This window comes from Rhinolophus sinicus, linkage group LG09 (assembly GCF_036562045.2).
Source record: "Rhinolophus sinicus isolate RSC01 linkage group LG09, ASM3656204v1, whole genome shotgun sequence".
NCBI classification, from domain to species: domain Eukaryota; kingdom Metazoa; phylum Chordata; class Mammalia; order Chiroptera; family Rhinolophidae; genus Rhinolophus; species Rhinolophus sinicus.
The window spans coordinates 109,152,081-109,179,334 of NC_133758.1; the positions used below are offsets into that span (position 1 = coordinate 109,152,081).

Here is a 27,254-nt window from a genome sequence, read left to right on the forward strand (position 1 = left end):
TACCACAATAAAAATATAATTAAGTTTTCAAAGAACAGAAATCTGCATGCACATATATCCACATACTTCACTTGAGAACCTCAGTGTTATTTCTATTACATCTAGACACAAAATGCCGAAAGATTTACAAAACCAGCCATACAAATTTTAAACACTTTTATAAAGATGAAAATATAAAGAAATGAAGACGATGGATTTATGTTTGCAAACAATTTTACCTTGAATCCCATCTAATGTGAAAACCAACAGTTCATCAGAATTTCTCTTTGATATAACTATATGTTAGAATTATGGGGGGAAATGATGAAATCCTAACCAACAGCCTAGAGAAAATTGTATTATAATTAAAATATGATCTTCAACTATTCCCTTAAGTACTGCTGCTACAATTTTCTGTTTATTAAAACTTTTATTTTAGGGGAAATAACTGACCTTAATGCTCTTTCAGGAAATAGAATAAACATTAATTAACTCTTCAATCCCAACTTTTAAAGCTCAGAACTCTTCAATCCCAACTTTTAAAGCTCAGAACTCTTTAAGTATTTCTGCTAATACGAAACTATTGTTGGTTCATTGCTAACTTTTAAAATATTTTAAGAGAATCACTGTGATTTAAAGTCATTTTTTGTCTGGATAGTGCTCATGTTTTTTTGTTTTGTTTTGTTTTGTTTTATACCAAAGCAATAATAAGGCAAGAAAGATTTTCCTTTTCCAAATGTGATAAAGAGAGACTATCAATTTTAAAATTTGGGGACTAAAACCACTGCAAATAATCCTACCAATAGGAAATTAAGGCTGCTGCAATTTTTCTTTATATTTAAACCATAACATAAGAGCAGCAGTGTAATTACCTACACAGTTTGAATTTACAAGCATTTGGGCGTGAGTCGCAGGACATAAATATTGCCATTTCTGTCTGTAGTTCAATTGCAGTTAATAAGACACTGTTTTTACAATAGCCTTTGATAAGTTTGAAGATGAAGGCAGAAAACACTACGCAAAGCCGGAACTGGATGACTGCGCTACAACGAAATAACGCTTGAGGGGTCAAGAACAGCTTCCCAGTGTCTGGTCAGTGCTGGTCAGTGTGTCCCCAGCCCCGCAGACAGGTGTGTAGGCCACACTGCAGCCAGCATGGCACATGTCTGGGCGCCTTCAATGCTGCAAAGGACCTGGCCCACTACTGTCACGGGCAAGATGCATGGCCTTCCCAGAGCTGCCAGGTACCCGTTAGGGTACATCCTGTTTGCCACACATTCTTCTGTAAGGCATGCCCTTCTAGATTTGTGAATGAGAAAAATCACATAACCTAGCCTGCAAAAGAGTTCCTAAATTCATTTCCTAGCATGAATGTGGACCAGGCTTTGCAATATACATCTATCAGTGTTAGCACCATATTTAAGCCTGAATTGAGGTAAAGAGAATCTCTCACATAGCTTTGGATAGAAATTACAGTAGCAATTCTGAATGGGGTGTTTATGGCAGTATTCTTTCTCATCAAAATATGTTTTATAAAGAACCATTTGATCACAAGTATATATATGCAAGTATATCTCAAAACTGATAAATTATAACGCTAGGTGTATAAGCTTTTAGCAGGAGAATGTAGCAAAGCAGAACTCTCACTTTTGAAATTCAAACTGTGATGTTATTGGGTTGATGGAATCAAAGATTTTGAAACTCAGACTGAGCCAGTATCACAGGGCCAGTTTATCAGTGGAATCAATGCCCAGAAATTCCATTTTCCGGAGCCTGGTCAAGTTTGCTACAGGTGCTACCCAGTCACCATCCAGCTTGTACATGAAGTTGATCGGTCTATCCATTCCGTTTGTTGATCCACTTAATAAAACAGTGAGTAGCTCCTCTCTTCCCCAACTATTTAATTTATGTAGATAAACCTCTCTGGAGCTTGTATGTACCATTTATATAAAGGGACAGCGAGGGAAAGTTTAACCCTAAAACTTGGTTAAAATTTTGAAGTAGTACAATTATGTTTCAGCAAATGAGAGAGAGTTTGGTGAAGGGATAACTGGAGAAAATGAGATAATTCTCTAGTTCCTATAAACTGCTAGGGTGAAATAATATGTAAAATAAAGAACTAATGAAAACTTTTCAAATTGTTCCCCCCTTAACGTTACTTAACGAAAGAGAAATAAGGAATCTTAGGTATAGCCAGTTTTGGGGGGGCATAACAAAACTAAATTTCCAAAGGAGAATAATTACTATACATATCAAATAAACCGTAACTGGCCCTGGAATTCACTCTCCAGGTGAAGCTGGGCTTGGGGCTCAGGCAGAAGGTTATCGCTCAGTTTAACCAAGATTCTTCAAAACACTCAGCAGTGGTATTTTCATCTGACTCAGATGAAAACAGGTAACTTGCCCTTGCAGCCTGTAGAAACATTTTAGGGAAAGCATTTAAGGTTTGTACTTAACCTAAAAATTCAGCTGAATACTGCAGATCATTCTTCAGAAAACTCTTGTAAACAGTCATTCTTTTATAAATCTGCTGGTGCTAAGTGCACCTAATTGGTAATATACACAGAGGTACCCGTTAGCCGGGTTTGCAAGAATGCTAATTAATATATGAGATCTCTCAGTTCCCTGTCGGTCAGTTCATTCACTTCCATGATCTTCTCCAAGTGTTCCATGTATCGGTCATGGTCCTGTAGGAAGTGAGGGACCCTCATGTTTTCAGTAACCGCCAATCCTTTTAAGCGATCCACGTCTTCATAAGAAACCTGAAAAAGGAAGACGGGTCAATTTTAAACGTAACTACCTGTTACATTTGGAAGAGTAATTTCTTCTCTGGGTCTTAAGTAAAACTTTATGTGAACTGTTTTTCAAATTATTTTAATACTATAACAAAAATCAGTGGCTTCTTTTCCTTTACTATATTAAATAAGAATGTATTTATCTGCCTCCTCATGCCATGACCATATTTTAAAAAGATCAGAAGTCAATATTTCATTTAACATTCTATCTTAGACCTATTCAATTTGTCTAGAAATTACACCACTATACTTAATATATGTGTGTGTGAGAGACTCTAAACCTAAACAAATCTCCTAACTCAAAAAAAGAATCAAGAAAATAGCTAAAATATAAGTACCATATTATTAAATTAGGAAACTCAGCATAAGGACATATTAGGTTCCTATTTCTATTTAATTTGAGAAATATCATGATTTGTTTTGTGTTAAATTCTCTTTTATTTTGAATTTTTGTAAGTATTTTTTAGAATTTCACATCTCTTTCATTTGCCTGTGTAAGAACCCAATCTTTCACAGGTTTTTATTTATATTAAATTTAGGGGTGAACTTTTTAAGTTCTATAAATTATCTTTGCAACTTTAAATTCCAAAACACGGCTGACTTTAAATACTACTGTTTTCTGATCTGTATTCTTCCTGGTTCAGTAGGAAGAGTTTAGATAAAGAAATCATGTTCATATTATGTTTGTTTTTTATGGAGTTTCATTTATGTTTTTAGTTTTTAAAATTATTTTATTGAGTATTTACATCACTACGTATAATGAAAATGGGTTTGTTGCTGATACTGTGTGGTTAGTAATTCTTAAGCCATTCTTAGTTCATTGAAGGAGAGAAGGGGTAAATACATTCACATTCTCATTTTAAGAGGAGGGAGACACACATGGAATGGGAATGAGGATGTGGAAGAACCTTGGAGTTGATCTAAATTAGAATGCCCTTAGAATTTAAAAGAAATACGTATGATTTGCTCCTTGAAAAGGTCTGAAGCATCAGCACCCAATAGCAATGAGCACATCTAATGCTCAGATCTTGTTTTCTAAATACCATTTCCCACTAAAAGAAATCAAAGCTTCCTTGGAGAAAGAGCTAATCTCAGATTTGGGTAGGAAAAGTATAAGATGCGCACAGAACATTTTACTTTGCTAGAAAACATGGAGACATTTAAAAAACACAGCAGCAGCCATTGGAAGGGTTGAATAGAAAAAAAAAAAGTACATAATAATACTACAAAAACAGGGAGTGAAATGTAACAGAATTCAAAGTTCTCTATTTTGCTACCACCAGTGTAGTACCGTGTTTCCCCCAAAATAAGACCTAGCCAGATCATCAGCTCTAATGCATCTTTTGGAGCAAAAATTAGTATAAGACCCAGTCTTATATTATAGTAAAATAATTAATATAATATAATATATAATACCGGGTCTTAATTTTTGCTGCAAAAGACGCATTAGAGCTGATGGTCCGGCTAGGTCTTATTTTCGGTGAAACATGGTAACTAACTGATTTGGACAAAAATTATCAGTGGATGTTAAAACCATTCCTTGCAATGTTGTTAAGGAACAGTACATTCATAGGTAACACTTAATTCAATGCGGGGGCGGGGGGGGGGAGGTACCTTTACAGTGGAGAGATCTGGTAGTCCCTAACTTACCTAGGTGAGCAAACACAGTGCCACCAATAATGAAACAAAATGACATTACGTGCTTTCTAATGTGATGCAATGGAAAATACACAACTCACTTATGTTGTATTCCTGGCAAAAATGTTAAACCTGAATCTAGTTACAAGGAAACAATCTGATAATCCAGATTGTTTGGGGGCTGTTATAGATTAAAAGAGATTAAAGACTTGAATATAAGACCTGAAATAATAAAATACATAGAAGAAAAAAACCATAGGCACCAAACTTATAGACCTTGGTCTCAGGGGGAGTTTTGTGAACTTGACTCCAAAGGCAAGGTAAGTAATAGCAAAAATAAATGAATGGGACTGCATCAGACTAAAAAGCTTCTGCGCAGCAAAAGAAACCATCAACAAGACAAAAAGGCAACCAACCAAATGGGAAAATATTTGTAAATGATACCTCCAATAAGGGGCTAATATCCAAAATATATAAAGAACTCATACAATTCAATAACAAAAAACAAACAACCTGATTAAAAAATAGGCACAGCACCTGAATAGACACTTTTCTAAGGAAGGTATAGAGATGGCCAACAGATACATGAAAAGATGATCAACATCACTAGGTATTAGGGAAATGCAAATGAGATACCACCTCACACCTGTCAGAATGGCTATTATCAATAAGACAAGGAATAACAAGTGTTGGAGAGAATGTGGAGAAAAGGGAACCCTCATACACTGCTGGTAGGAATGTAAAGTGGTGCAGCCACTATGGAAAACAATATGGAGGATCCTCAAAAAATTAAGAATAGAAGTACCATATGACCCAGCAATCCCTCTTCTGCATATCTACCTGAAAAATTTGAAAACACTTATTCAGAAAAACTCCCATGTTGTATACCCCTGTGTTATTGCAGCATTATTCACAGTAGCCAAGACATGGAAACAACCTAAGTTTCCTTTGATGGATGATTGGGAAAAGAAGATGTGATACAGACACACACAATGGAATATACTCAGCCATAGAAAAAGATGACACATTGCCATTTGCAACAACATGGATGGATCTTGAGAATATCATGCAAATAGTCAGACAGAAAAGGACAAGAACTGTATGATTTTACTCCTATGTGGGATATAAAACAAAAAGCAACAAATGAACAAACAAAACAAACAAACTCATAGATACAGACAACAGAATGGTGGCTACCAGAAGGGAAGGGGGTTTGGGGAGAGTATAAAAAGGGTAATAGGAGTCAAATATGTGGTGACAGAAGGAGATTAGGTTTAGTCCACAATGAAGCATAAAGTTGTATACCTGAAATCTATATAATGTTATTCACCAATGTTACCCCAATAAATTTAATTTTAAAAAGTAAAGTAAGTGGAACTGGAAAAAGAAGAGAAAATCACGTCAGAGAATATCCTATTCTAGGGAAATACATGCTGATGCAATAAGGGTGGGAATGTTACATTTACAACATACTTCCAAATGCTTTAGAAAAAGATGCATATAAAAATAAAAACTACGATATATTCCTAAATTTCCTATTTCCTTCTTTATCTCTTTATTGGCCACAAAGAAATTTTTCAATTTGCTTCTATGACAGCCACATTTCTTCCCTGCCATTATCACATAAAGGAAAGTTATTCCAACAATAAAGTAAAAACAGTTGGAACCTGAGTCGTATTTAATCGTAAAGTTGAGCTGGAGGAAATGCTGACCTGGTGTGCTTGGGGACTTTGTGCCATGGGTCTCACTCACCTTCCCCAGGGCAGTCAGCAGATGAAAGTCAATGGTCTGTCTGTATCGGAGGATTTGCAGTATGCCATCCAGGTACACTTGGTCTTTACTGAAACACCCTGGAGGAACCAGAATAGTTTATACTTTCTGACGTTTAAAAAAATTACTAAGTAGTTAGATACTAACCCATTCCCTTTCCTGCAGGAATCGGTCCTGTACAAAAAAATTCTAATTTCCCCTGTTTATTTTTATTTAACTACTGTATCTTTGTAACATAAAATGAAAGGTCTTTGGAAGTACCAGGATAGTGCGGAAACGAGTAGCTTCCCTCTAAGCATTCCTTCTTCCTAGATTTCCATTCCCCATAATTAAAATAGCATTTTTCCTAATTATAAAGAAACATTGGTAATTTAAAATATATGACTTTTATAAATAATTATCCCACCCTCACCCCCACTCCCACCATCTGATCATAACCTTAACTCCCATGATGCAATGAAGGCATCTGGGTGGGGAGGCTGGGGGAGGATAGTTACAGAGCAATTGGGGGTTAAGGGGCCACTGTGGAGACACAGGATTTTAGAAATTCCTAGTTTTTAAAGAAACTAATACACCTTACCCTATTAAAAATAACTGTGATTTTGATACTATTCCTCTCTATGAAAACAACAACTAGAACTGATTTTAAAGAATATGGAGCTTTATAAGTAGGAAAAAAAATGGATGAAGTAGAAAGAGCTTGTGAGATCTAAGCCTATTTTTTAAAAAAAATGTGTTCCATTTACAAAAAAAACCTTTCTCCCATTATGACATAACTTGTGAAGTTTAAAAAAATGTTTGTTCTATTAAATGGATGAAAATTCTACCATATGGAGAGTCCTATATTAAGAAACTGTCAATTTTGTTCGATATTCTAACAGCATGGAGATTGTGGGGAAAAAGTTGTCCTTATCAGAGACGCATACTGAAGTATTTATGGGTACAAGGACATGATGTCTGAAATTGGCTAATATACCATAGAAGAACAGGGACTTGGAAGAACAGATGAACCACAGTTAGAAAACGTTGATAATTTCTAAGACTGGGTAATATTTAATGAGGGTTCAGCACATTCACAATTTTTCTTTTGTATACTTTTGAAATTTTCAGCAATACATTTTTTTTTTTAAGTATGTGAAGGGAAAAAAAGGACTAGTCTAACAGCGAAGCACCTCCGTGGGTGTCAATGCCCGTGTGAAAACTCTGTGCGTCCAGGTGCCGAGGATTAAAACTCAGGCAGGTGGATCTAAGAGGAGAAGGGAAATGCAGACACACTCCTGATCTGAAACAAACTGGGATGATTGATGTGCCAACAACAATCAAGGCTCAACTACAACAGGAGGGCACACACAGCCCACACCAGGGACACTCCTGGAGCACCCGAGCAGGTGACCAGGGAGACTGCACCACTGGGCCCCACAGGACACCTACTACATAAGGCCAACTGGCCAAGACTGGGAGACACAGCAGATATTCCTAATACATAGACACAAACACAGAGAGGCAGCCAGAATGAGGAAACAAAGAAACATGTCCCAAAGGAAAGAACAGTAGAAACCCCTCCGCCAAAACATAAAACAACTAAACGAAATGGAAGCAAGCAACCTACAAGATACAGAGTTCAAAACAATGGTTATAAGGATGCTCAAGGAACTTAGTGAGAACTTCAACAAAGAGAGAGTAAGCATAAAAAGACATAGAAACCATAAAAAAGAACCAGTCAGAAATGATACAATAACTGAAAGGAAGAATGCCCTAGAAGGAAATCACCAGCAGACTAGATGAAGCAGTGGATCAGATCACTAATTTGGAAGACAAGGTAGCAGAAAACACCCAATCAGAACAGCGAAAACAACGAAGAATCCAAAAAAAAAAAAAGGATAGTTTAAGAGACATCTGGGACATCAAGTGTACCAACATTTGCATCATAGGGGTACCAGAAGGAGGAGAGAGAAAGCAAGGGATTGAGAACCTAGCTGAACAAATCATGACAGAAACAACCTGGAGCGGTGCTACACACACGTTTTCCTCTTCCCTGCTTCCTGTCTTGCCTGCGCCTGGCTCTCAGGCACACACTTCCATACAAATACATCACAGGTATAAAATGTTACTGTGGGCGGGACTGGTGACATAACTATCACAGACTTAGGCAGGTATTTCGAAGCTCCAAATACATAGTTTTAAATACTTTTAGAAGAAAATCTGTTGATACATTGAATTAATCTTAAGGACAAAAAGACTTTTAAATGAACATTCCCTAACTCCTATCCTTTTTTCAAAGGCATTTTGTATTGCCCTATACACCCATGCGATGGAATATCATTCAACAATAAAGTGTCTTGAAATACTGATGCATGCTACAATCTGGATGAGGCTTTAAAAATTATGCTAAGTGAAAGAAACCAGCCACAAAGGAGCGCATGTTATCTAATTCCATTTATGCAAAATGTCCCAAACAGGCAAACTTATAAAAGTAGATTAGCGGTTACTTGGAGCAGGGGGCATGGGGAGAGGGAACGGAGAATGACTGTTAATGGGTACAGGTTTCTTTTTGGGGTGATGAAACATTCTAGAATTAGATAGTAGGGATGGCTGCACTAAAAACCAGTGAAATGCACATTTTAAATGGGTGAATTGTATATCATGTGATTTATATCTCAGTAAAGCTGTTTTTAAACTCAGAGAGAAAGAAAAATATGGCAAAATGATCACAATGTAAATCTAGAGGAAGAATATGGGAATGTGCATTCAACCATTATTTCTATATTTCTGTAGGTTAGAAATTTTTCACAATGAGATGGGAAAAAATAATGCTAATGAAATGTGGTTTGGGAAAACCAGCAATGACCTCAAGTAACAAAGGGTTACTTTTTCATAGGTGAGTGAATTCTCTGATTGGTAGTTTAGGATATAACCAGAATCAAAAGACAACAATCCAGTAAGTCAGAAAACCTACAGTCAGGGGACACTCACCTGGCTGGGAAGTGTCAGTCCAACCCCTCTTGGCTCGTACACAGTAATCCCATCTTGTATTGGGGTCCTTGACAAACTTTCCAATATCTCTGAAGAGTTCACAAAAAGACATTTGGCTGGCTCGATAGACAGTGTAGTAGAGGAGGGCAGCCCTCCATAAAAAGGGGTCTTTTCTAAACAGGACACTGTGAATACTCGCCAGTCCTTCCTCTGTGGGATTGTTTGGCTTCAGCTCATGTTTTTTACGGCCAGTCCAACTGTTCCATGGCTGCTGGAGGTTGTTAATACCTCGAAAATAATGTGTGCCTATGGAGAAGAAAGGCACACAGACAAGAAATGCCATTCTCATTTTAATTCTTTCCCCAGACCCCACAATGATGGGTACCTACAAATCAAAAGTAGGAAAAGACCTGACCCTAAAAACATTTTAATTCAAAGGAGCACACTGCCTTCAGGGGGCTCATGGGTCTCATTAGAAGACGTATAACTTTTATAGCAACTTATTTTTTTAAAGGGAAGAATCATAGACATGATATTTAAAAGAATCTCAGAGATCACTTAATTCAATTCCTTCAGTTTAAGGTCAGGTAACTGAAATCCCCAGGGGTTAAAGGACTTTCTAAGAGTAACACAGCTATGGAGTGCCCTAAAAAAAAAAAAAAAAAGAAAAAAAAGAAATCTAATTTGAAATGAGACATTAATTATCTTAGCTTTAATTCAAGTGAAACCAAACAACTTCATTACTTTTTGCCAAATGCTACTAAAGAAAAAAAAAAGAGCCCTTACAAAAGAACATTTCTTTGGAGCTAATTTCTGCCATTATGGGACCCGATGGAGACGCGTGGGCCTACCTATCTCATGCCTCAGCATGCCTTCCAGCCAGTGCTCACGCGCAGTAGAGACATTGATGGTCAGTGTCGGACACCCGTTTACGACTGTCATTGACGCTCGGGAGAGCAGGTCCTCCGTGAGATGAACCACAATCTAAGGAGCAAGAGGAAAAATACATCCACATATTTGACCCCTCCAGCTGTGAGCCTCTGGGAACCCAAGAACCTTTGCTGAAATGAAAGGAAAGGAGCCGACTACGCTGCGGAAGACGGAGGATGAAGCTATGCCTCGGCCACGCTGTCTGTCAAACACAGCCCCCTGGCTAAAACGGCGCAACAAAGGTGCAGGCACCAGAGTCCTGTTCACTGCTGGGCCGATGCTGATTTCGAGACTGAATACTGGGAACTGGCTACAGGTAAGAGGGGCCGCTGCAGTACATCTCTTCTTACCAATGTTCATAGAACAACTCACACAATCGCACAAGCTGTACAGAAATGGTAGGAAGAAAAGAAGAAAAACAGAAAGAAAGTGAACACAATTCAGTGCAACAGAAAATGAGACAGAATTTCGTGAGAAATCTGGGTGACTCCTTAATAAGCTAAATCGGGTGGGAAAAACCAAACCTGTAGCAAATGCCCTGTGGCACTGACTGAGGGTTAAAGGCCAGCAGTGGACCCCTCGAGCGAGCCTGGCTCACCTCACCCATGCAGCCTTCTTTCATCATGTACTTCCTGACGTGACTCCAGATTCGAGTCTTAGATAGCAGGCTCCCACCAGTAGCCTGTTCAAATTTCTCATAACTTCCGTATTTCTGTAAAGTCAGCTCCATAATATTGATGGACTGGAAAAGAAACAGAGATAATGAAAGTAAACAGCCTCTTATTACTTCCAGATGAGTAATAAGTCAGTTATTCTTATTCACCGTCTTACATGCGTTTTGTCGTTGACTGAAACATCGTTAAAGCAGGACATGACTATTTATTACAGCAGGTATAAAACAGGCTAAGAACTAGAAGAACCTAAACAAGGGTGTTCCCTGTTGTCACCAATAAATGGTATTAGTAGAAGGCTAGTAAGTATTCCTATTCATAAGCATCCATATTCATGATAGGGAACAAAACTTTGGAAATTTATACTGAAAAAGTACCCTATAAACATAAAGAAAGCTTACCTTAGCAGTTTAACAACATTTAGGAAACATTTTTACCTATGAACTAATTATTAGATCCATCAAAGAATGAATTAAAACAGTGAGGATTTGTTTTTGGGGGGGTGTAATTTTTCATCAAAATTATACATAATTAGATATACATTACCCATCACTTCCTTCATTTCATCTTGACTAACATGGCACCATCATGGTGGCTACACTACATGAGAGCTACATCAATGTCCCCAGAAGCTTCTCTTAATATTATGGCACGTTCAATCATTTTTCTTTGACATGCCTATCCTGTTGTCACCTCTACTGATTTCTTATCAGTTTTTCAACTGGGCCAACCAAGACAGATTTGTCAATGATCACGATTTCTAATATCCTTCACTGACCTCAAGAAATGACTTCCAACCATTGGCTTTACATTAGAAAACCCCCAGCATACAGACTGAGACGGTGGTTGCTTGTGTAGGTCAAAAACTTCAAGCTTTAAGAGCATAGGGGAGGAAGAAATTTTACTCCACTTTGGCTGGTCTAATAGTTAAATCGACATGAGACAGATTAACAAGAGAAATGTTATTACATACATACAGGAACACCACATCCATGAGAGAGAGAAAGGTAAAACGCGGTATCGATGGCATCCTGAGCTAAGGGAGGGAAGGCGTCCTGGGGATTCAGGGGGGAGGGTAATGCACAGGATGCTAAGAAGAGCAGATGTTCAGTAATTAGAAGTTTGCTCTGCCACACAGATGGGTCATAAAAAGTTATCTCTGGAAATAACCCTGTTATGGGCAGGCTCCTAATTTTAATTCTTCTAGTAGTTAAGAGATGGGAGGCAGAAGTTTCTCTTGAGCCCACAGGGTGGTGATTGCTGTTAGCTCAAAATAATCCTCATGCCAAAGTAGCAAATCTTGGGGAGGTTTGTTCTGAACAGGAGTGAAATCATGAAACGTTCAGTGATCACTTCATCAGTGAATATTTTTGTGTTACAACTACTTCTGCTTCCTTACGCGACCTCTTAACTGCAGGCCACAAAAGTTTTCTGAGTATGCTCTCTCAATTTTGGAAAACGGGGAAGGTAATAAGCAATTTTAAAAAGTTCAAAGACATACTCAAAGGCTGAGGCTCATGTTTTAGAAGGGCTGACATCATTTCTACTTTTCAGAAGTTTTAATATTCTTTACAATGTGCATACATTAGTGTTGTAATCAAATGGAAAACGCCATTATTTTTCCCCAGTTTTACTGAAGTAGGATTGACAGATAAAAATTGTATATATTTAGGTTGAATAATGTGATTGTCTTTTTAAGGTGTACAATGCGATGATTTAATATATGTATACATTGTGAAGTGATTACCTTAGTCAAGTTAATTAACCCATCTGTCACCGCACATAGTTACCATTTGTGTGTGTATCTGTGTGTGTGGTGAGAACTTCTAACATCTTAGCAAATGTCAGTATTAAAATACAGTATTATCAACTACAAGCATCAGGCTGTACATGAGCCAGTTTGCTACCATACCACTACATGGGAGACAGTCGAGAGTTTGGAGTTGACTGCTGTTCTGTGACCTACTATATATATAGTGACCTCAGTCTCCTGGTTCTGGAACCTACTATATATATAGTGACCTCAGACTCCTGGTTCTGGAACCTACTATATATATAGTGACCTCAGACTCCTGGTTCTGGAACCTACTATATATATAGTGACCTCAGACTCCTGGTTCTGGAACCTACTATATATATAGTGGACCTCAGACTCCTGGTTCTGGAACCTACTATATGTATAGTGACCTCAGGAAGGTTACTTCAGTTCTCTAGATCAGTTTTCTCAACTGGTAATGCCACTAGAAGTGTACCTCACGTGATGGCCTAAAGATGATGATAGGTGTAGAGTAACAGCAAATACTAAGCGCTCGGTCAAAGCTGGTTGTAATTTGTCACACATCAATGGTTCATATAACTTTGTCCTTAAATTGTAAAGCAATTTTAATGGAGTAACAGAGCAGCAAGGGTCCTGGGAAAAAGACAGTGTCAACAGTCTCATAACAAATACAAGAATATGGAAAACAAGTCGGCTTCATTTTGTTCACGCTTCCTCAGCTACCCTCAATGCAAAATTTCTACTTACTTAGCATACACTTAATTTACCTGACCTTCTATACAAACACTGTACAACAATAGAGTGTTAGCGGACAATTATGGTGCCAATAATGGTAAATAATAACCCCACTGTATCAATATAGGACCCAGGCTTATTGTCAAGGGCACCCCCAGGAATTGGGCAACACAAGGCCCTTTACGGAGCTACAAGAAGCCAGATCTTGTGACCGATGAGAGATCTCAAACTGACAGTGAACACAGCCCACAGTGATGTTTAATTTGGACAGTAGAGAGTCTTTTCTTCTTTTTCTAAATTTAGAAAGTGGCAATCTAAATGTAAATGCCTTCAAGAGATCAACTTAGCTACACCACTCCCAAATTCTTGTATCCAGTGAAGTCTGGAGGAAACCAGAGCAAACTTCCCAAAATCTTGTCCATTACGTCGCATGCTGTTCACTTCTCCAGAAACTGACTTGTAAGGTCGTGTAAGGAGTTGTCTACCAAGAAAATCTGTTACAGACTCAGCGCCCAAGGTTTTTACTGGGGGCTGGTCACATAAGCATCCTTGTGCCTAGCATGTTCTAAAATTCCAGACTCCCAAAAGAAAAAGGTCCTCAACAGAAAACATACTGTTGGCACCAGTTAGGCAAAGTGAGCTACTCTTACCATTTAGGGAAAGTTTCATTTTAGGGTAGGAAACTGTTTGCCAGTCAAGCTCCCGAGCGATGCCAGGCTGGGGTTCCTCTTGCAAGCGGGCTTTGTAAGGAGAGCAGTCTCAGGCCTGCTCCGTTAAAACGCCTTTGCCAGGAGGCAGCCTCGGCCCAGGGTCTCTACGCAACACCCCAACGCCTTCCTTCTCTCGCACAAAAGCTCCCCATTTACCAACCACTAATGATCCCCATTGCTCCAGTTTTATTAACAAATAAGACAATAATTCAACCTTTATCTTATCTAGCCAAACAAAAGTTGACTTATCTGCCCGATATTATTAAATATCGCTCTACCAATCAGAACTTCCAGGTAGCATGAGCTAGCCCGGCTCTACACTGCGCTACGATTGCAGCCAGAGGCTGGACACCAGTCACTAAGCTGTCCAGAGGCTTTTTCACGTAAATATATCATTTCCATGTGACTGTTAGAAATACTGAAAATCGTTCAAGGACTCCCATTCCCAGCCTGAAGACTCTTCTCATCTCTCCCTTCTAATCTTGTTCAGCAACGTGCTGGGTGTAAGGCCACAGGATTTGGTACCTAGGTTTCCTGGGGACGGTCAGCCACCAGGAAGGAGGGCGGAACGAGCCCAGCTGCCAGGGTACCGCTCGAGTACCACCAACGATCCTCTGCCACAGGACCCCCCACAGCCTTCGCCATTCTCTCATCCCAGATCCCTTCTCCTCAGAGGTCCACAGCCACAGGAAACAATGTTTTCAATTTCTGTCAAGTTTAAACATACCCAAGGTAGGGGAAGCTGAGGGCCACACAGCTGCGAGCGAGGGGCTGAGCAGGGTTCAGTGGCCCCACCTGGAATTACAGTCAAGCCCTGAAGCCCGTGCCAGATGCCACAAACCACTCGAGTGCCTGAAGGCCTCCTGAGGAGCCTAACGCCTGCACCAGAAAAACTGAAACTTCTTGACATTGATGGGTAACCACCTGGGAACGCCCAGAGCCTGACGCTGCCGGGCTTCTCTGTGGTAGGCTCATCTCTGCCTGGAAGTTTAGCACCGTTCTGCCAATCCGTGCACTGAAGAGGACAGCAGTCACTCTCCAGCAACAGTACAGATCTCCGGCCTCAGAAGCACTGACACCTTGCAACTCAGAGAATGTGACTGCAGCTGGCAAGGCCTCGAGTGGAGCTACAGACCGAGGAGCTACTTGGCCATCCTGGCGCCAGGATGCAGCACGTTTCTGAACCCTGAGACAGGCTCTGAAGCTGCTGCTGTAGCTTCACAGCTTGGGAGGGGAGGATGCCTAGCATCCTGTCATAGTTCACAGAGATGCCGAATAGGAATTTAAGCATATTTTATGGAGGTCTTGTTCTGGTGACTCTCCTTTACTTGATTCAAGTGGTTTGAACAGTATAGTCTTTGCCATTTGTGGAGAACATCCTCCCCAACGGTGGCATTTGAAGTACAAGCCTGTTAAGTCTGCTGTGCTATTTAGAAGTCTCAAGCAACCCGAGTATAGGTTTTATCTCCTCAAGCTGGAATTGGGTTAAAATAAAGACTGTAGAGCCACAGGCCAAGCAGTGTCAGTTCTCAACCGGTGGGGCTGCTGATACTTCCTAATTGGCTCCCAGGGAAATGAGACAACATTCGTTTTCATCCAATGGTGGGAGCTGTCTTTCCCAAGTGGCGGGCTCGGTGTAGGACTCCAAATTAAAAGCTGATGAGAGTAAATCTCAGCCATCTCTTTCAGCACTAAGGGAGGAGGGGAAGCAAGCAAATAGCATTTTTATAATTTCATAAATTTGAAATGAGTGAAAGCCCCTTTTAATTGACTGCAATTTCCAGAGACACACACACAAAATCACAAAATGACTGTCAAAATAGGAATGAAAACAATAGCTGATTTTTAAAATTAATGTTTAGTACAATCTTAGCACATTTAAATAAAAAGTGATTGCCCGTTAAAAAACAGATGAAGTGGAAGAGGTTCCTTCTAACGAAGGAAAATAAATAGCAATATTAAAATTATTTTAATCTTAAAGCTTCACATAACGGCTTCTAAAGATTGGTAAGATTCCATGTCACTTACAATAACAAAATCTGCTGGCCACAAATCCAAAGAATTGTATTGTAGCAAAAGTGCTGAAATAGGGCACACACCACAGGCAAGTGGCACCATGCCGTGTGACCCCGCCTACCAACAGATGTTCAGTCACTGACAAAGCCAAGCTGAACCTGATCAAAGCCTGTACAAAGTTAATTGAACCAAATGCGGTCTGCCTTTATGATCTCAACATTATGCCCTGCAGGTAAACATCAGCCCAGTTCTCCCCATATACTTAAGTGGATTTTCAAGTTTATTAAGCCCTGCAACACACAAAACTGTGTGCTGTGTCTAAATTGGAATCTGTGAAGTGTGACTCCTGTCATTCACATCATGATTTGCTAACCAGGAAATGATTTTGAACATTCCGTTACTTTCTTCTTTAAATGAGTGCCTAAATATTTGACGATGATTAACAATTTTTGCAAAGTTCTAAAAAGTTCATGAGCAAGTAGCAAGCCTAGGTCCCCGAGACGCCTGTGGGAGTCTAATACAACAAGGGCGAGAGACTGCACGCTCCATCCAAGGTGTTTGGAGTCAAATAGAAAACAGTGTGGATTACATGTGTCTGTGGGATGGCGAATGGGCCATAAGTTTGTAACTCCCAAATGAAAGCTTGGAACCGGAATCTGAAGCCTTTCTCCTAATATGATGTCTTTCTGCCACAAAGTCCATACAATAGATTCTGTATAGATTTTGATTAGTGCAAAGTAGGTTACATAAAGGCTATGCCACTTACCTGGAGATTCCTGGTCATGTAGATAAATATCCTGGGTAGGAGTTAACTATAACATATAAATAATTGGCATAGTTTTCAAGTCTTTTTTTTTTCTTTTTATAAAATCTTATACATGTTTTAGCACATAAAAATGAAATGCCACGATCGAAGCAGCATTTTACCTGCTTAAGAAATCGGTCAGATGCGTTGCCGTGCCTGGCTAGCACCCCTGGCAGAGAAGGATTGGCGTATTCAAACTGAGGATTGTAGGTATAGTCAGACTTGAAGAATCTCAGTTTTTCTTTCTCCAAGTTGGTGGGCTTTATAGCAGTCAGTATACAAAATCTCTTTCCAGAAAAGTCATCTCCTTTTTCAAAACTTCTAGACAGCTGAGGCTGTGGCTGTAGCTTTGGCTTTGGAAGAGTGGAGAAATGGCGTCGCTTGACCTTGGATTTGGGTTTGGGTGGCAGTGCTATGCTGCTCCCTGTAACAGAGATATCATGTGTAAACTTCACAGGATTTGACACTGAACCAGTGACAAAGACAGCAGGCTGCCTCTCTAGGCAGTACCAAGTGCCACTGCTCGTCACCGGCACTGGGCTTTTCATCTTGCGAAGGTCTTTGCTACGAGAAGCGCTAGGAGCTTTGCTGGGCTTTCTACATCTTTTGGAGTGGGAGGAAGACTGCTTTTGTGAATGATGCTTTTTCTCCTCTTTGCTCTGCAGGAGGACATTGTAACTACTGGTTCCAGTTGTGAAAATGTCCTTCAGTATTCCCGGGGGTAAATGTGAAAGGCTTCTTTTGCTGTCAGTGATCAATGACTCTTCTGCATTTAGAATAGACTTCTTAGCCAGTTCTTGCTCAGGCCAGTGAAGCTTTTCTGTGTTAATAAACGAAATCAAAAGAGAAGAAATAACAGAGATACTGGATGAAGCAAACAGTGCTTGTTATACGAAAAGTATTCTGAAGGTTCTGTAAACTTTATAATTTGCAACAAACTTTAGAAACGACATTTTAAGAATTAAAAGGATAGGTTACTAAACTTTGACCATGCTAAACACTGTCCCTTCTATATATAGTGTATATATGCTAAATTATAAAAATCCACAGCTTCATACCATTTAGATGATCAAAGTTTAATACAGATGTGAGATAATACACATAAATAATCCGAATACTCAGCTCTACCAAAGAATGTGGATTTCATAGAAAGGATACAGTTTTCAGTAGTACAACCAATATCAAAGTAAAATCCAAGGCACTTTCAAAGCCAATAGAACCGTGAAATCTAACAGTTTGTATAAAGGTCGCCATCAGTAAGACAAGGATAACACTGCCCTACTGATCTCAAAAACCAGTTTTAAGATTAAATAAATGATATGTGTATGTTCAAGCATGTTTTAGTAGTGCCATTCAGTATTAACCGGTTGATTTTCTTAATTCTAGGCCAGAGGTTAAGATTAAATAAAATCAAGTTTTTTTCCTTGCCAAATATGAAAAAAAAATGTAATGACTATTACACAGACATCAGTATATCAAATGGCAAATTAAGGAGAGGTCAGCTTTGCCTGAAATAGGTAAGAATCACTTGATATACTGTTGCTCATGCACTGCTTTAAAACTGTTGATTTGCATCCTTTCATGACACAAATAGATGGAATATTACTAATTAGACACATGGCTCTGAGAAACATCTGTATAAACACATTGTTCCTGCTTTCAACAAGCTTCTAATCTGGCTCTGAAGGCAAGGGGGTCCTAGGAATAATAATACAAGGTAGTAATATGTTTTAATGTGAAAACCAAAAGATATAAACAATAACCTAGATTTCAGAGAAGGAAGAGAGCAATATGAAGAGAAACCGGTGGGGAGATTTCAGGTAGACCCTTAAGAACTTTCAGATTCAATTCTAAACTGACAGTGTTTGCATTTGCCTTAAATCCTGTTTATCTGAACCAGACTCCAGCCCAAGCCCTGACCAAATCTGCTCATAAATCTTTTCCAAACCCTTTCTGCAAATGTGGCATATTATGATCTTCAACCAGCTGTTCTCTTTTCCAAGTCTCATGGACAAGGCCTGTAGCTCTCCACCTTTGGCTCCCATTACTGAGGCCAGGTCAGTGCTAGCTGACTTGAATGGCTGCCTGCCTTGCCAAGAAAGAGACAATTAATTTTATTTCAATGTTTTAAAAACTGTCTATCTACATACATCTGTCATTCACTCATTCAAAGTTAGACATTTGGGGATCCTTTCTATAATAAGTAGTGATAAGTAACACCAACAATAATAGCAGCCACTATCCATGGACACATTTATATGAGTTTGGAATTCCACCAAAAACTGTCCATGCTAAGTAATTTTCTCAAGTTTATATGACAAGCAAGCAGTAAACAGCAAACTGTGATGTGAATGCAGGTGTGTCTGATCAGAGTTCACGCTTGTTCAATTACATACAGTCATTCATTCAGTTACCGACAGACATTCAGTATTAAGTCAGCTACATGCACAGCACTGCACCTTGCCTTCCTCTCTACAGAACACGGCACCCCAGTAAGACATGGTAATGTGAATAACTTATGTACTAAGCTAGATACCAGGACCATGTTTTTTTATTCATCTTTTTCTTTCCAACATTTAGCATGATATCTGGTAGATATTCAGTAAATGTACACTGAAGAAATGAATGAATGAATGAATGAATGGCATGACCTTAAACATTCTCCAACCATTGTAGGTAAACAGGTATTAGTAGTTCTGGGCCCATTTTATATTTCTACGAGGAGATCACTCACAAGGGGAAATATAATAGGGAAGACCCTAAACCAGTGGTTCTCAACCAGAGATGAGAGGCAACTTTCCTCTCATCCCCCAGGGACATTTAACAAGGTCTGGAGACATTTTGGTGTCACCACTAAGAAGGTGTGTTACTGGCATCTTATGGGTAGAGGCCGGGGATGATGCTAACCATCCTTCATTGCAGACGACAGCTTCCTATGACCAAAATATCCATCCTGAAACAGTGCCAAGGCAGAGAAACCCTGCTCTAAATCTAAGTGTTTAAAGCCCAGACATCATAGCGTGTAGGGTCAAGAACCAGTGCCAAGTCAAAAGTGGATAATAATCCAAATATGTAAGATACTTAAAAGTCCTTTTTTAACATTTTCTAGGCCAACGTGTGAAATTTAAATTCCGATGTCTCAAAGATAACCTTAAACGATGAATCTGCAGGGGCTAAATAAAATGTCTACTCCATATACAAGTTGCGAGGCAGGAGCTAGGCTGCACCGGGTCACACTGAAGGTTGATTACACAAAGAGGCCATTCAATAAATGTTAAAGACCAGCCAAAAATAAACAGAACAGACAAAACTTTCATCACAGGCTAGTAGGTCCCAGTTTCTCAGGGGTTTCAGACCTAAGTGTTGCCAACTGATAGTCAAAACTGGGCAGGCCGGGCAAAATAAGCTAAGGAACGCCAGGACACAGACTGCAGCCCACGTGCCCCAAACAATGTCAGTTTCCCTAAAGAGACACCACAAGCTTAGGAGACAAGAGGTGAGAGCGAAAGGAAGATTTGAAATGGACACTAAAAGGGAAAGAGCAGGAGAACTGAGATAAGAAGAAGGGTATCACAAACCTAGAAAAGTCAGGTAAGGACTAGGCACAGCCAGCGAGGTAAAAGGAGGTAATCAGGTTTTCTCACTTGGCCTTCATAATAAAAAGGGGGAAAGTTACATCAAAATCAATGAATAAAACCACTCTGGCGAATTCCTAATTTTGGTAGGAATGACATTTATTTTGTGTTGATTTTTAAACAAATGAATAGTCAATGTAAAAAGGCTTTCTTTGGTTCCTAAGACTCCGTAATTCTATGAACAAAGAGCTGACCTCATAGAGTTCTTTTGTCATAAAGTATCAGTGACCTCTAAATTCATTACTTTGTCCCATCTCAAACAACCTATACATTTCAGGATACTTAAAGCAAGTCCTAAACCATCTGCCAAAACACGCCAGGAGGAATGGGGGCTGGGAGAGAGCTGACAGGGTGTGTATAACAGAACCCCACTGCCCCCCAGGAATTGCAGCATTTCAGTTGACTGGTGAATTATCCACCTGAGAGGCTTAGCCTCAGTCCTTTTTAAGCTCCATCTGCTGATGAGTCAAGTTTTGGGAGTGCCAATGGCGTACTTATTTAATAAATGCCGATCCTGCCAAATGTTGGTATCCCATGAAGCTCCTAAAAGCAGGGCAGATGGTCCTACAAACATTCATACAAGATGGTATAAATTAATTTCTCACAGTCACACTACTTTTATTTCAGTTGTATTAAAAGTGTTAGAGAATCTAAAATAGTTTTTGTAATTTTAAATCTATTGTTAAAAAATATGGCTTTTAACAGTAAAATAACACTTTTACATAGTATAAAAATAGTAAAGGGAATAACAAGAAACAATAAGAAATAATAAAAGCCCAATAAGAAGTCTTCATTGAAGAATATCCTATTCTCCTAACTCCTTTTTACTGAAAAATTAAAACTTTTTGTTAAACATAAACAGGCTTCTTTGGAGTAAGTATAACTCATTTTCCCCTCAGAAAAGTAATAAGGTAACTAAAAAAAAACTCCTTCTCATATTAAGTCACTATATAATGTGACATTTTTAGCCATCAGCAATCTGCTTCACTAGAACGTTGGAGTAAATGAAAATAATGTGTTGATCAAAGAAATCATTCACTCCAACCTGATTACCCACACTGAGGAAACAAGGGAAATATTCCATTAAAATTGATACTGAATATGTTCACAAGTAGGTGAATATACTGAAATTACCAACACAATGAAAGCTTCGTTTGTATCTGGAACAGGAGAAAAGGATACCAGGATTCCTGGCTTCCAGTCCCAGCTCCTTCAATCACCTCTCTGTAATGTTACCCTAATCACTAAACTCATCAGTACCGCGTGTCCCTTGTCTAAAGGAATGGGGAGAGAGGGGAGCACTGCTCACTAAACTCTCAGTGTTTCACAAGTTTGAATAGGTGAGGTTTCATGGTAATTATGAGGTCCCTGAAAGCAAGATTCGATCACCAGAAACAAAGCCTGGTGGAAAATACCATTCAACCAATTTTGACCCACAGGATGGTGATTTTATGTGATTCACTAATACTTATGAAATCTGAGGAGCTGGGATAATTTTATACCACAAGACAATAGGTTGCTAGATTGCAAACAGAAGGAAAGGCAAAGTAAAGCAAAATAATCCCCGACTAAGATAAACACTTTTATCAAGTAGTCCATCATCACCTAAAACTCAAATGATATAATCTCTGTCAACAGGAGAAAGGGTGACTAAATCGTGATGTATTCATACAGTAGAATAGTGCATTGCAATGAAAAAGAGCAAACCGAGGTTGCAAGCAACAGCACAGATGATCTCAGACAACATTGAGCATAGGAAGTCTGATCGAAAGAGCACATACTGTATAATTCCATTTATATGTAGATCAGAAACGGCAAAATTAGTTTATGGTATTAGAAGTCAGCACAGCGGTTACATTTGAGGGAGGGGTTACAACCTAGGAGGAGATACCAGGGTATCGGCTTCCAGAAATGGTCTGTATTCTGTTCTGGGCAGTGGTTACATAAGTACAAGTTCATCAGGCTACACATTTAAGACTTACGTACTTTACTGAATGTAACTTATACCTTAGTTTTTTAAATGGTCTATAAAAAAAATCAGTATCTTTGAAAACATTATTTATTGCCCAACTGTCTGCGTTATAACAGAGAAGCTATTCATTATATCATCGCTAAATTCAACAGAACCTAATATAGTTTCTCAACTATAAATTTAAAAAAAAAAAGAAGAGTTCGAAACGGACCACTGTTGTACTTCCAGGATTCCTAAAATTCCTAACAGTCCCAGTTAGGAGTCCTGCAGTGTTACCCTGTAAGTAACAATGATTCTTTATAATGTGACACTGTTGTTTTTGGTTGGAAACTGTTGTGTTATTATTTTTTTTAGTTAGAAATATGCAGGGTATCCTATAATGATGGCTGTGGTAAAAGAAACAGCACTAAACACCATCTAATACAGCAGTGAACGTGCCAGGAAAAATTTCCCCACGGCTTTCCATTTAGGATGAAAGCCAAAACCCCCGACCATGCCATATGAGGTCAGTTGTGGTCAGGTCACTCTGCCTCTCTGGCCCTGGCTCACACAACGTTCTCCCTGAATTAGTCCACTCTAGCTTCCTTTCGTCAATCCCTCACACTCAGCACTCTCCAGACACACCTCTTTACACCCTGTTCCCGGTTTGGACAGCCCTTCCCTCCCTTCTCTATTAGATTAATTTTTACTCATCCTTCAGTTCAAATATCACTTGTTCAGGAAATCTTCTCTGGAAGGTTCTTTAAAGCACTGGTCATAGTTGCAGTTTTACATTTGTTTGAACGATGGCCTTCCCCAACACTGAAATTATAAGGTCCATGATGGCAGACGTCTGTTTGTTTTTGCTCACTCACTGCCCTGCTTATGACAAGATGGCCAAAGCAGTAGCCCAGGGAAGAGAATATCTGAGAGGAGAAAAGGGATACAGGATTTGAATGCCTGAAGGTTGAGGGGGAAAAAAAAATCATACCAGGATGGCATGAAAAGAAAAGGAAAGAAAGAGAAGAGAAGAGAAGAGAAGAGAAGAGAAGAGAAGAGAAGAGAAGAGAAGAGAAAAGAAAAGAGAAAAGAAAAGAGAAAAGAAAAGAAAAGAAAAGAAACAATTAGTAATGAGGACAAGTTTTAATGGCAGGGGTTGGCTTCTGCTGTAGGACAAACCGTAGCTATTTGCCTAAGTGTATTCATCCTGTAAGGCCAAATGCTGGTCTTAAGAAGACTTTCATCTCTAGTGTTTCTCAATATTCACTTTTGTTACAAAGGAGCTTCATTTCCAGATGACTCATTAATCACTTCTTATATCACATACAAAATATGGGCGGTAGGAAATCATAAATTAACATAATCTTATATGGCTCTGACAGCATTTTGCTACTCAATGAATGAGCTACATATCTTCTTTTCCATTTTGAAAACAACAATTTTATAGCCAAGTAAAATATGATCTTTCCAGGCAAAAATTTACAGACTTGCCTGTGACTAAAAAAAAACTTTAAAAAACAACACTTTGAGTAAACAATCAGGTAATGTACTGCTGATGTTAAATGAGACCTTCATGTTGAATTTTGTGGCTTGAATCAGCATATAGTCATTGTAACAGTGTTGTGACTACCTAGTAGTTGAGAACATGGGCTTGGGAATGGAGCCTCTCCAATTCAAATCTTGGCTATTTATCAGTAGCTGTGATCTTGGTCAACTTACTGAACTTCTTGGTGCTGTTGTTTCTTTATCTGTAAAATGGGATAATAAACTACACGTCACAGTATTGGTGCGAGGAACAAAAAAGTTAATATATGTTAAGTGCTGAGAACAGTGCTGGCCTGCAGTAAGCAGTGTGTGTTAACAATCAGTGTCGTTATTATATTTACTATTATATTTAGCTCCTATAGAAATGCTCCATGGAATAATATAAATGGGAAAATATTTAGAATCATTAAATTTGGAAATCCAAAGTAAATTTAACATTAAGTAATTAATTCTATATTCAGAACCAACATTTTAATGGCTTTAGTATAATAAACTATCTTCTTTAGAAAGCTATGAGAAGGCACAGAAACCTTTTCTGATTTGATTTCATTTCAAACAGTATATATAGCATACACATCTTTCTTATTTTAATTTACTCCTCCAATCAGCAGTTCCACCGGGACGTTATATTTAGATTACATTCAATCATGACTAATAAGTCAAAAGTAAGTAAGATATTATATAGGAAATTATTTCAGCATACTTAATTGCTTCAGTCCTAACATAAAAAATAACCATAACCAGTTTGCTCTATATTTATAGTTTTTTTTAAACTGGGGGGGGGGAACAAAAACAAACAACACATTTCCACAAGTACTCTTACCACAAATAACCAAGTCCTTCTGCTAACCAGAATAACACAGCTTCTTAGATATAAGCAGGAAGGGAGAGCAAGGGAAAAGGGTGGCATGTTTTCAGCTATATTCTCTTCATAAAGTTTCTGGCCATCTAAATTGGGCTTTCATATATGGCAATGAAATGCTGGGCATAGGGTAATTGAACGATCATTTTAACTAATCAAGTACTATATAAAAGAAATGGAGAAACTATTTTGAAAAATGACCTGGTCAATTATTTTTAAAGATATTGTAAATTTGAGGCTTGCATTGTATCAAATGGCTATTTGAATTTTTAATGAACTATAGAAATTCATTGCCAAATGATCTATCTCAAGGTATTCAACTTGCAGAGCTACACTGATATGTGTATTGCCCATAAATTATGACAGAGTACTGTGTCTACCGTTTTGTAAAGTATCTCTCGTCAAACTTCCAACTCTGCATATCAAAAAACAGGACATCTACTTTGTACTGCTGACTGGTTGGTCAGAATACCCAGTTTCTAATACTGTCATAATCATATTCTCTTTGATGATTGTTATGCTTTGGGGATATTTTAATTGATTTTACTTCTAAATCGTTATCTAATAACCTTCACTTTGACAGAATCTAACTATGGAAGGCAGTGGTTCTCAAATGTAGTACAATTTTGCCCTCCAGGGGACACATGACAACGTCTGGAGACACTTCTGGTTGTCACAACCAGGGGTAAGGAGGATGATGCTACTGGCATCTAGTGGGTAGAGGCCATGGATGCTGCTAAACATTCTACAATGCACAGGACAGTCCCCTAGAAATAGTGCCAAGGCTGAGAAACTTCCAAAGCAAAAAGAAGGTATGGTACCTATTTTTAAGTAACTTCCGACATTTTCATTGTATTTTGAGATGAAGAATAGCATCTACCTCAAATCACATTCTGAAAAATCTAATGCCAATTTAAGTTGTCCCTTAGATCTTAGATCCTCTGTCTATGCTCCTGTCAACATAAATAACAATGAGATAAATCACAGCAATGTCATCATTGCAGAAATCAGCTCCATATTTTATAACATGCAACATGAAATAAAATAGCATAAAATTAAGACCATAAATATTTTCATTGGAAAGGAATTTAGTTTTACAATTTAAAATGGACAGAAAAATGGTCTATTATGTATCGCAATGCCTTGAAGTAAAAAATTCTGGATTGATTTTGACACTAGTTTTAGAATTAGCCGTTTCCTTTTACTCTGTTGTTCTTCGTTGTTCTCAGTCATGATACTGGACTGCCACGAACCCTGTCTTGCAGAAATGTTACACCGAATCAAATGCCGGGAATATGGCCTAGGAAAGTATTCTAATATTATGTAAGATAATTTGTAAATGGTTAATATCCATAGTTATTTTTTTTTTAATAATAAAGGCAAGTAAACTTTCTGACCTGGGGTCTGAACACCAATTTTTTATGCTTGGTATAGTACGTACTCTAAAGTGACCTATTAATAGTATCGACTCAAAACGTTCTCACTGACTTAAGAAAAAAAAGCATACAGATAAATAAGTAGTATAAATACTGATAGAAAGATGTGTTCTTTTGGTTAGCTCTGGTTTTTCTGAACAGTCTAGAAAACTAGATCCCAGTACATTAATACCTAATTATAACACATACCTAATATGCTTTGAAATAGAATTTAGCATTACGCATTTAGACTGTACATTTGAAAGGCCAGTGATCTACTATAATTGACTTCACTAGACTCCACAGCATGTGCTTACTGATAATAAGTGACAAAAGAAAAGGGACCGTTTTCTCTCTTTCCCCCCCACATTCTCCCTGAGCAGCCCCCGCGCGCCCCGCACAGTTCTGGGAACCGGAATGAGCGCCCGCGGCGCGCGGAGCCCACACCTACCGTGACCTCGGGGCCGCCAGGACCCCCACCCGCCCCATACCTGCCACAAGCAGCCGGGCAGACATTGGTCGCCCCCGCCAGCCCATAGGCCAGCTCGTCCCGGCACTCACCCGTCACGCGAATGGACTCCAGCATCGTCCCGCCGAGGCCGCGGGCAGTGGGCTCCGCGGGCGCGGGGGACGAGAGCCGGGCAGGCCACCTCTAGCCTCTGGCCCGGGCCTCGGAGACGAGATCGCGGGGGAGGTTGCTCTTCGCGAGCCGGCGCAGGTTAAGGTGGATGAGGACCGAAGGAGACGTGCAGACAGGGCTGCGAACAGCACTCCCTCCAGCCGGCAGGTGCTGGAAGGTACACACGGCAGCCCTACGGTGGACAGCCGTGTTTAGAACCCGCCGCCGTGACGTTGCCGCTCCCCCGTTGCCAGGAAACGCTCCTCGCGTCCGCAGGCGCCGCACTTCACAGACCCTGTGCGCCGCTTGGGGTGCTCGCTCCTCGGCGACCAGGCTCGCAGGAAAAGACGAGGACTACAACTCCCGTCGTGCACAGCGCAGGCCCGTGCCGCCAGGGCGCATGGGCTGGGCCCCGGGACAGACTAGGG

General features: G+C 39.3%; 1 protein-coding gene across 3 annotated transcripts; it reads right to left on the reverse strand.

Moving 5' to 3' along the window:
* On the reverse strand, window positions 1–27,047 carry MATCAP2 (microtubule associated tyrosine carboxypeptidase 2). 3 transcript variants are annotated; one of them, XM_019726320.2, is made up of 7 exons: window positions 26,769–27,036; window positions 16,922–17,619; window positions 10,684–10,827; window positions 10,007–10,139; window positions 9,156–9,461; window positions 6,165–6,262; window positions 1–2,741 (listed from the first exon to the last, which is right to left on the reverse strand). In XM_019726320.2, exons 1-7 carry the CDS (start codon window positions 26,791–26,793, stop codon window positions 2,580–2,582), a joined length of 1,566 nt encoding a protein of 521 aa, XP_019581879.2. In that variant the 5' UTR covers window positions 26,794–27,036; the 3' UTR covers window positions 1–2,579. The 3 variants fall into 3 exon arrangements, with proteins under 3 accessions (XP_019581879.2, XP_019581880.2, XP_019581881.2); XM_019726322.2 differs by having other exon boundaries at window positions 2,428–2,741; window positions 16,922–17,223; window positions 26,769–26,934; XM_019726321.2 differs by lacking the exon at window positions 6,165–6,262 and having other exon boundaries at window positions 646–2,741; window positions 26,769–27,047.
* Window positions 27,048–27,254: the final 207 nt, after the last annotated feature.